Here is an 11,085-nt window from a genome sequence, read left to right as displayed (position 1 = left end):
AAAGCCGTTAGAGGAGAGACAAAATACTTCTTAGACACCAATTTATTTCGCACGTTAAATTGGCTTATCAGTTGAAGAAATCATTGCTGACATTTGTGGCTGTTACAGGCAATTTAAAATCTTCTTGTATAAGCGCCAATGACTTATAATATAATAATAATACATTTCATTTATAAGCACCTTTCAAAACTCTCAAGGTCACTTTACAGTCACAGGATAGGTTTTTCTGTGGGTGAGCAGCGGCAGCCATACGCGCTAAGGTTCACTCAACCCGGAAGTAACCCTTAGCTCATTTACTGCCATTGCCAAATTTATTCGGGTATTGGATTGGATGCACCCCTATCCGTCTCACAGTGGAGAAATCCACATTTCACAGCAGCACAGTCACGAAAGGAAGCGGAAAGGAAAGAAAGAAGTAGAAAAACAAAATACAGGAATTGTAATTATTGGATAAAAATTGAAATACAGGAATACATTGAAAATATGACGTAGAGCGCCATTCACGGGTTTTAGTTTTTCTTGCTGTTGTACCGATAAAGTGCTGGCCAGACCTCTGGCAATGTTTTTCCCTTCCGCAAGTGGGCAGCATTTTCCTTTTTTCATGTTGGCGCTTTGTTGCAGCTTCAGCTGTTGTTAAAGTGTTATATAAACCAATATGTATCTATATTTGATTCGATTTTGGCTATTGCAATTTTTAACAATTTAATTACTTTTTTAAAGAATAAATGAAAGGTTGCAGCGGGGGAGTATGCACACCAACTAATTGGAAGCGGGCGTGATGGAACCCTGCCATGACTAGCGACAACCTTCAACATTTAGCTTGTAGCAGACATGCAAATTTCACCATGAATCCACTGGTAAAAATGACGCTTTGATACTCTCCTCTTTCATCGAAGACTTCTTCATACAACAAAGAGAGTGCAGAAAGTGCTTAAGATTGAATGTCTGTGTCTTGTGTTGTCACATTACAGTATTTGTTATTTAGTTTTTTGTTGTTGTTTTGACTTCAAGATGGTGGCGTGAGAGTGGCTGCCTTTACAGCAGTTCCTGTATTTGGTTTTTCTGTTTCTCCTTTCCTTTCCTCTTACTTTCATCACTTTGTTGCTGAGAAATGTAAATTTCTTCACTGCGAGACTAATAAAGGCTAATCCAATCCAATCCCATCCCATCGAACATGGCTCCATCATAAAAAAAACATGTTCATACAGAGCCTTCCTCTTCCATCTCCAGGATGTAGCAGATGTCGTCCTCCTTGGGCGAGGTGCTGGGGCGGAACCACTTCAGTCTCAGCCAGGTGATGCCAGCCATCTCCAACTCGGGAGGGAAAGGCGACGATGGCACGCTGCACGAGGTGAACAGCTCGACAGATTCACTGAACTCGCTGTAAAAACCCATGAATGAGAAGGAGATTATTTCTTGGTGGTACATGTAGTAGAATCAACACAAACAATGGAATCCGCATAAGAAAGATGACATACCTGACACCCATGTCATTTTTGGCCGCGAGACGGAAGGAGTATCTGGAGGCTGGTGAAAGCTTGGCCACTCGGTACTGCTTCTGAGGTCCATAGTAGCACTGGTCAAACACGCCATTGCCCTTCCCCTACACAGTAAAAAAATACTTTTTTTCAGTTATGAAAAACTACGAGTGGGAGAAAGTAAGTAGCCTTGAGCTCAACTGCGACGTTAATGGACAAATTGTACAGAAAATGGATGCTACAAAAAAAAAAAAAAAAAAAAAAAAACCTCGCTTTAACCAGAAACCCTTTTCTCACTGCAGTCATAAATGTGCATACCTGTCAACCTGTACGTTTTTGTCCTCCGAAGTACGTTTATTTTGCATTTTAAGACGTGTACGACGTACAAGAAAATCTACGGAAAATGTCAGGACGATATGAGGGATTGATACAAGTTTCGAAGAAAGGTGTGGAATATCCGTATTGTGTTGCTTGCAAAAAAGACGTGAAAGAAGCTGCCTCCAGTATGATATAACGATGGAACAATATAACATGTTAAACTACATAAATAAATTATATAGATTATTTTGTAAGGGAAAATACGACAGTTTGTAACGGCATGGAGCCGTGGAGGTTGACAGGTATGAATGTGTGTTGCATTTGACCAGTTACACGATTACCTCATCCCACTGAAGAATGTAGCTTTGGACCTTGGAACCGTTGTCGCAAGGAGCCTGAAGGAAAAACAAAGGCAAACAAACATGAGGATGGCACAGTGCACGTGCGACACAGCGTAGACAAGACGTTCCCTTGTGGCTCTTGAGGCCTTTTTGAGGTAACGGACAAGACACACCCAGTTGTGTGTGGCTTTTTTTTAGGTTGTGTTAATTAATCTGCTGAAGGATTGCTGAGAACGCAGGCTTGTTTTTTTTTTTTTTTTTTGCAAAGCCCATATTTATAGACAAACTTGAGGATATGCACACCTGGGAGGCAATCTTTATGAGCACAACCTTTTCATGCTGGCTCAATGGGAATGTTAATTACAGAGGAACCCCTCAAAATGGAGCCCCAACAACCACAAGAGAAAGATGCCATTCCTCCATGCTTTTGGTTTGCTTCTAAAGCACATGGTCATTGGCTTCTTATACACGAAGGACTTTGATTTTACAATTCTGCGATCATTAATGAGCATTTGACTCCATCCATTCGCACTGTTTAACAAGACGTAGCGCTGACTGGATTTTTAAATCGCTACGTTTGGCTCAGCGCTGCCATTTTTGTGTTTTTTTGACTACACGCAGTACCTTCCACTGGAGTACGAGAGAGTTCTTGGTCCCGCTGGCTTTCTTGGGAGCAGTGGGAGGCTCGGGCTCACAGCTTAGTGTGGTGAAGCTCACAGCTTCCGACGGGTATCCCTGTAAACAATTACACATGGCCTGGACCCTGAAGGCAGGGAGAGAAACGCAGGTTAAACCAAAATGTTTGGCCATTTTGAACAGTTTTATGGCTGACCTGACGTGATAGTCTGTTGCTGGTCGAAGGTTCTCAAGAGCTGTACTTAGCTCCTCACCGCTGAAATGAAAGGAAAATAAGTCCTCGTCAGAATGTGTGAAGAAAGGACCTTTTTTGGATTTTGGAATTCAGCCAGTTGGGAATTGGAGGCTGCTCCCTTATGAAAGGTTGTGACACACTTACCAGTACATGCTCTTGTACTTGCCATCCTTGCCGCTAAAGGAGACAGAAACCTCGTAGCTGAGGACCCCTGTGGGGTTGCTGTCGTCTTCCGTTTTGGGAGCACTCCAGCTGGCCACCACAGCCCGGGGCCGGATATCCGACACCTGCCATATGGACACCAATGGGAGCCAGCGGTGAGAACGTGTTATCTGCCAGGCAGGTGTGTAAACTGCCTCCATTACAAGCGTTTACAGCTCGATGAGCTTCACACACCCCAGATGTCAATAGAATAAGCCTTGGTATATTTTCAAATGTAAAATATGTACCCTTAAGAAAGGCTGGGAAACACCAGGCTGTACTTTGAAAGCACTGTGACGGCCACAAAAGAGACTGACTGCAAAAAACAGCCTGCACTCCATCCACGGGCCCATTGACAATAGGCAGAGAAAGTGTATCAAGTCGAGCCCCCCTCGAGCACCCCAGGGGGCTCACCTTACTCCAATACACCTCACCATTTCACATCACGGTCTTTTAACCAAACCTGTGTGGCGGCAAAGAAGGACAAAAAATCCCTCTTTGTATCCAGACTGAGACTTTTATCGGGTCACTTTGAAATGGACTCCCCCTTTTTTCTCCGTTTACAAGGAGCTCAGAGGATTGTGCTGCACATTTTATGAGGTCAAAGAAATTCGATTTCTGCGCTAATCCCCCATTCAGCGTGAGCTAAAAAAGTTATTTTGTCTTTAGTTTTGCTTCCCCACGAGGAAACACCCACCCAAAGACTCAATTTCTTAGAAAAACAAACAAACAGAAAGTATGAAGTCATACGCTAATGTTCACACCAAGTTAACCGCTGGCACTTTTTAAAGTATGACGCAAACTGAATCGTAGCATTTAGCGGCGACAGTACGAGCACACCACGTCATTTTCACTTGTTCATCTTAAAAGGAAAGCCCTGGCGTCGACACATCAGGGAGCAAGAAATTCCCGTGAGTGTGCTTGTCAGCAGGTCGGACTCCATTAGGCGGGCGTCGGCAGGAATTAGTTGGCGGCGTTAATAGGACGTTTAATGACGCCATGCATTTGCATCATTAGGCTTCTCTCGCGCACTTATTGCTGATGGCCACATAAAAACATGCAAATCCAAGCAAATTGAAGGCAGAGAAAAATATGACAGAAGATGGGGGGCAAACGTACCACCGGTTTACTGATGGTGCTCAGCAGCGCTTGAAGGGCTTGTGATGCTGCATCCAGCTCTGGGGACAAACAAAAAAAATCTGTATGAATGAAGAAATTTAAAAATCAGCTATTTTTATAAGCTTCTGAATGCAATAGTCTTTAACATTTTGTGCAGTATTGCAACTGTACAAAATACAATAATCTGTAAACGGTTTATCTTTCAAGGTAATGTTGTCAACCGGGTTTAAAATTCCTTGTGTCCGTGTCTTGGGATCACGATTTGTAGATTTACACTTGCATCAATCTATTTCATTTATGTTTTGACCAATGTGAAGACAACCAGCCTCAAAATTGGTTCATAAATTGCGTTTAGAATTTGTGTTGCGAAATGAGATATAGTCCATATAATGTTGCAGTATCGAACAAGCACTGACAACATTGAGATAATTTCCAATGATTTTTTTTTTTCATGAGGCAAAGTCATGCTTTAAAATTATCTGCCACAACACACTGCAGAAAATCTGAACACCCCCTCTCCCATCCACAAAAACATCGCAAGCATAAGAGGCTAATTATAATTTTAAAAAAATGAGCTGGATTTTCACCCCGTGAGCTGCCAAATCACAGCATGGGACAGCTTGGGAAAATGGGTGGCAGTATTATGTAAGTTAGCCGCACTCCGATGTCACATTTTCATTCTGTGGCAGCTCAGGGGGATTGACTTCATCTCACAACTGCAAGACAGGCAGGCTCTCCCCAGAAATAACAGTTTCAATTATGTTTTTGTTCTCTAACCTAGCACAAACTTGACGGTGATTTTCGGCCTGTGTACGAGCGGGCCAAGTTGCAATGTAATCGTAATGATTAATGAACGTAATCAAGAAAAATGTGGCCTCACTGCTTGCACCCCTAATGAGGCTCATTTTCAGCGCTTAAACACAACAAACTCCCAAACATCCGCAAACACCACATTCAAATGAAAACCTTGCAAATAGCTGACTTTTTTTCACCCACTGACCTTCAGCCTCTGCGTTTTTGCCCCGACCCGCTTGCTCTTCCAACACATGCCCGGCAGGCAGCTCAGCCTTGGGCCCTTTGCCTCCCACACCGTTGTGGACGTCGGGCGTCAAGAGTGTGCCACACGTCTTCTGCGGCGAAGGGGGAGGGCTGTCCTTTACATGTCCTCCGCCGCTACCTCCCTGGCGGTCCTTCAGTTTCTTTTGGAGGCGCTCGTACGTTTTGCTCGTTCTGTCGTCTCGATGGACAAATGCCGGGCGGCTGTGTTGGGTGTGGGAATCTGCAGATTTAAAAAAAAAAAGTGCATTTTGATTTGAAACTGGAGTGAACCGTATCTTTTCCTGAACAGATAATCGTAACAAAATCTGTGTGAATCCGATCATAACGCATTGTGAATATTGATAATTTAATTCCCTATAAATTGAGTTTATCTAAATATAAATAGAGTCACAGTAATTACATTTAATGAGGTCGTGTCATAATATTAGCATTCCGAAATAAACCTTAACTGTACCGTATCTTGGAGCAAATCTTATCATTCAGTATCACCTCGCGTGGCACTGAAGAAGAAGTGGATCATACGAACATAGAATCCGATCACAAATAGAGTGAATTGTATCAACATGTTGACCGTAACATAAGCGCCCCATTGACGGACGCAAGGACCAAAAACGAGGTGCCGTCTCACCCTGCTCAGAGTAGATGTGAGCCGGGTGATATTGGGAGATATACTGCGAGCTCATGTCGCCCACTCCGCCCACAATGCCAGTGTACAGCTGAGGGGGCGGGGGCATCATGGCCGGGTGTGGGATGAAGGCAGGCAGGTGGGCGTGGGGAGGCGGCGGTACATGGTGGAGAGGCGAGTGGCCGCCCGGGTGGAAGTCGGGTTGCTGTGGCAACACCAGGACCCTCCGCACTCCGTTCTCCTCGATGATCTGAAAGGAGATGAGACGGTGTTAAAATGTGCTGCATTGATTTGGCGACTTGCGATGAATTTCGGATTATGATATAGTATTTGTACGTGTCCGCTGTAGAAAGTAGAAAACACTCGCCATTTTGAGAGCAAGCAGAAAAATATGCTTCTGAATAACTTGCTAGTTGGCACTCGGATCGAAAAGGTTTACGATAATATCGCTCGGCTTGGCAGGATAATGATTCGCAGGTAACACATTTTCACTAAAACTATAGCGATATGGCCCGTTCAACTGAGTATTGTGTGATTGGCATTTATTTTCGATCACATGATCGGGATGAAGACATCCCCAGTACCCCCATGAGATGCTGACCTGTGAAATGTATCCAGGAGGCACATAGATTGGAGGCACTGAACCATTGGGAGACATCATGGGAACCTGAGCAGGACCTACAGAAAGGCAGAAAAAAAGGCATCATTCAAGACAATCACTGGCCTTTGTGCGCATTAAAAGTGCAGGCAAAAAAGTCACAAGGGGATCTTTTTACAAATGGATCAAAAATTGTTTTCATGGTTACTTTTTTTTTTGGGGGGGGGGGTCTAGTACAAAGAGTACATCCAGACTATGAACCCCGCCAGAGATTTTGACTCCATTTTGTGTCATTCCTAAAAGAGCAAATCGCTTCTCACCAAACATCAATCTCACACCTGATTACGTCCGTGTTGAATGACCGACTGAAAAGCATAAACTAACATAAACACACTTGTACGACAGAGGTGGGGTAGAGCTTTTTGACCCCCCTCCCGACCCTACCCCCTTGCAGCATGCTAAGAGGGCCTGAGTAAAAGGTGAAAGAAAAAAAAAAGACTTAGCTCTGACTAAAAACAGAGTATTTTTTTAATTGACCAATAGATAGCGCTCTGTGTTGCACCCGCCGGAGCACTGATGAGAATGTTCTAATTTGGTGATGGCGGATAAAGACGAAGTACGGTTTATGACAAACTAATTTTTGATATGACGGTGTGCTGTCACTGCAGAATGGCTGCTCAATGGTAGGGCCTCATTTTGGTTAAGTTAAACGTGGTGAGAGGACAAGGTGGGAGGACCAGGTGGGAGGTACTTGGTTTGCATCAGTCTGACGCACAACTTGTGACAGATCAGATGGAAAGGAACAACTCGCGCTTCACCTCCCCCCCCCTCTTAATCAACTGTAACATTGGCTGCACTGACGTGGCTGTGGAGTGCCAGGCTTCCAGCGAGGCTGACAATATAAACCCCATTCGTCCACCCCCGCAAAAGCGCAGACTGACACCGAGCTGAGATGAGTAGCCGTTTGACCCGTGGGAGACGGGTTTGGGCGACGCTGTCATCAATCATGAAAGTCACCTTATCTGTCCTCGAGTTCCCCTTCCAGGGGTACATGCAGAATTTTGAACAGTTTAACGAATTTCTAAAATGCTGCCCTTCGCATCCCCACTGGCTTGACAGAAGTCAGAAGCGTCATTGAACAGGATTCTCAAGAACCTTTCATCAAGGAGGAGTCAGCATCTTGTGGACTGGACTATTCTGTGAAAACGATGCTGAGTTATAAATCATTCAATTATTTATGGAAGGGGAGTCAAAAAGCTTATTGCGTTTGCAGAGGGCGACATCGAAAACGGGACGGGATTTCACAGAGCGGCTCAAACCCAAATTTCGCAGTTAAGACACAAGACGAGGGTGCTTATTCATCGTCGTTAATAAATTGGCTGAGTACACACAAAAAAGCATGAGTAATGCAGACAAATTAACTGATAGTGGTTAATAATTACAAAGCAAAAAAGACTAAGCATGAGAGTTTTCATTAAAAAAAACAGTATCAATTACAAGTAAGCACTTCCTCATTGAATCGTAATTCTGGAAGTAACTGCGTGTAGGAAACATACCAGAGCTCCCGCATTATGACCCCCCCTCCCCCCAAAAAAATAAATAAACCCATTTGTTGTTGTTTACAGGCCCACACAAAAATACAGATGGACACTACTCGAAAACCAAACTTAGAGGTGTAAACATGATCCACTTCTTCACTGTTGTTGCTTCGCCCTGAGCAGCGGGAGAATGAGTCACAAGCTCAGTCATCCTTGGAGCCACTCGCTGAGGTAGCTATGAATCAGGGGTCGGGAACCTATGGCTCGCGAGCCATATATGGCTCTTTTGATGATTGCATATGGCTCGCCGATAAAACTAAATACATATTGTCGTTTTTTTCGCTGTTCATTTCCCGTTGGGGCTGCAGTTGGCGGAAAGCGCAATTTTGATTGGATGACACGGACCTAGAATGGCCGAAAGCGCCATTTTGATTGGATGATAGTGGTCGTCATGTTGAAACAGGTAAACGCCCAACTAGTGCACTTCACGCCCAACTAATGCACTTCAGCGTGAATGAACCGGAGCATTAGAGGAGAGAAAATGTTCTGATTCTAATTTGCAATGAAACAATACCATCGATGGATGAAACAATACCATCGATGGATGAAACAATACCATCGATGGATGAAACAGTCGAATGTCAGTGACATTTTAACAAGCCCCATGTTAACGTTAGCATCAACATACTTCTGCGAGAAGTAGATTTCAGATAGCAAGTGCGGAAGCTTATGAGCCGTGTGCAGGCTAGCTAGCAGTAACTTCGCCTCTGGACCGGCAAATTGAGTTTCATTCCGATTGTTTGCCTGGATTTTTACCAATCACGAGGAACGGAAAACCATTCATGTTAACGGTGAGTACTATCACAAAGTTATTTTAAATAATACATTCTGATATTTTGTTGAAAAGTGGCCGCGCGTGCGCGCGCGTGTGTGTATGTGCGCGCGCGCACACGCGAGCATCTGTATGTGCGCGCGCGCGCGTGCGTGTGGCTCTCACTGAAAAACATTTCTAAATACAGTAAAGTCTCGTTATATCGATATTCTCGGGAGTCAGAAAAATATCGATATAACCGGGACTATCGATATATCCGACCCTGCGCGCATGTAATTTTCTCCTTGCGTTCATAGAAATAGTATCGTAATAAGCGGTACTATCGATATAACGAGACTTTACTGTATTTTACTTTTATGGCTCTTAGTCAAAAAGGTTCCCGACCCCTGCTATAAATGAACATGTAGCACCCTTTTTTAAATTGAAGGCGGGGAAATGCGCCTAGCATTAAAATAAAGCAGCAATGTGGCCACTGCGATATTTGCGGAGTCAATTACCAGAACAGTATGCAAAGAAGTCCAAGATGATGCCCGAGTAGGCAGCTGTCAGCAAGTGGTCTCACGAGTCTTGCTTTCTTGGTTGTTTTTGTGTTTTCTTTTGTCACTTTGAGTTGTGCGTCATGTGGAACAGATACTGATTGTTTTTCAGCATTGTTGGCCACGGCATTCATCAAGGAGGAGACTGCTGAGCGGTTGCGCCTTTTTGGCAGTACAAATATGCCAGCAATGTTTTTGATTTGGGAGGAAGGTCAGCGCCATTTGACTGTCATCACTACACAGCTTTGGCGGCGATTGTGCTTTTTTACGCCTGTAATGGGCAGCATTTTCACAGCCCCGCTTTGTTCAACGGAAAGGTTGGTGCTGTTGGACCGTCTGTACCTGGCATGGCTTGAGCATCCTGCGATGAGAAGAAAGGAGCGTCAGCGCAGAGCACCGATGCATATGTGGAACTGTCGTGGCTGGGAATTGAAGCGGATGTACGTGGGACAGGAGATGTGAGACAGTCTCTTTTTGTCAATGAATGCTACAGCTTCGTGTTTACTTTCAGCATTTAGCTTGTAGCAGACGTGCACATTTCACCATGACGTATGTCCCTAAGGTGACTGGTGAAAAGAACACTTTGATTCGCTCCTCTTTCATTCTGAACTGCTTCATATAACAACGAGGGTACAGAAAGTGCTTATTAAATGACTGTCTGTGTCTTTTGTGTTGTGTCACATTATTTGTTATATAGTTTTTGTTGTTGTTTTGACTTCAAGATGGTCCTGATTTTTTTCACTACTTCTTCCTTTCCTTTCCTCTTACTTTGATCACATTGCTGCTGTGAAATGTCAATTTCTCCACTGCCAGACTAATAAAGGCTAATCCAATCCTATCCAATCGTAGATTGCATCGTATAATGCAGTCTGTCCAATGTATGAACAAAAAATAGGCCATTCTTTGTAGGCGCGCTTGATAATCTGGTGCACCTTTTAGTGTGGAAAATACAGTAATAACTTTGAACTAAAATTGAATTACATAACAAAAAATACAATCGCTCAATTTTTATTTCTGGATCCAATTAAAAATCAGGTGGGAGAGGATTACACGGATTAAAAGGTCTTGAGCGGACTCTGCGGATGTTTTTGAGAGGCTGGCTACACACTTGCACAGCGTTGACTCACACATACTCAACAGGGTAAAACTGGCTGCTCTCTTTGAGCCACATGGGGGACTGCTTCAAATATCTGCGACGCAAAACAACATACAAGGCGCATCTGCAGTGCCATCAGGACACATACCAAGTGGCACGATGCTTTGGTATCAGAGTGAACAGATTGCACGAGTGCCTATACACGAGTGTCTGACCAAGTAGGTGGGATGAGGACATGGAACCAAGCGGATAGGATGCCACACACCTCTGTATCAAGCTTGATACCACCAAAAGTGGCTACAGCCACGAACTGGCAGCTATGAGCTTGACTAAACATCAAAACAGATGGTGTGAGAGAGAGCCTGATTAGTAAGTAGTTTTAAGTCTTTCCCAATCCAAAATGTAATTAGATTGCGTTTTTGGATATTGCTGTAGTTACATTTCAATGGAATGGCGAGCTCAGTGTTTGTGGC

The 11,085-nt window shown here is 43.9% G+C and overlaps 1 protein-coding gene across 2 annotated transcripts in view; it reads right to left on the bottom strand.

Annotated features, from left to right (window-relative positions):
• fndc3a (fibronectin type III domain containing 3A) overlaps positions 1 to 11,085 on the bottom strand; it is a 45,607-nt gene that overhangs the window by 11,756 nt on the left and 22,766 nt on the right. For both annotated transcript variants that reach the window (XM_089013381.1, XM_089013382.1), the window contains 10 exons: positions 6,614 to 6,690; positions 6,016 to 6,262; positions 5,329 to 5,607; positions 4,329 to 4,387; positions 3,153 to 3,295; positions 2,970 to 3,029; positions 2,762 to 2,900; positions 2,138 to 2,191; positions 1,479 to 1,603; positions 1,207 to 1,381 (listed from right to left, as the gene is read on the bottom strand). In XM_089013381.1, coding sequence (XP_088869507.1) covers positions 1,207 to 1,381; positions 1,479 to 1,603; positions 2,138 to 2,191; positions 2,762 to 2,900; positions 2,970 to 3,029; positions 3,153 to 3,295; positions 4,329 to 4,387; positions 5,329 to 5,607; positions 6,016 to 6,262; positions 6,614 to 6,690 — 1,358 coding nt within the window. The remainder of the gene's footprint in view (positions 1 to 1,206; positions 1,382 to 1,478; positions 1,604 to 2,137; positions 2,192 to 2,761; positions 2,901 to 2,969; positions 3,030 to 3,152; positions 3,296 to 4,328; positions 4,388 to 5,328; positions 5,608 to 6,015; positions 6,263 to 6,613; positions 6,691 to 11,085) is intronic.

The sequence above is a fragment of the Hippocampus bargibanti genome, linkage group LG14 (genome assembly GCF_051943395.1).
Source record: "Hippocampus bargibanti isolate YZ-2025 linkage group LG14, ASM5194339v1, whole genome shotgun sequence".
Taxonomy (NCBI): Eukaryota; Metazoa; Chordata; class Actinopteri; order Syngnathiformes; family Syngnathidae; genus Hippocampus; species Hippocampus bargibanti.
Note: the sequence above shows the minus strand (reverse complement) of the source record. Positions and strands in the feature narration are given on the sequence as shown.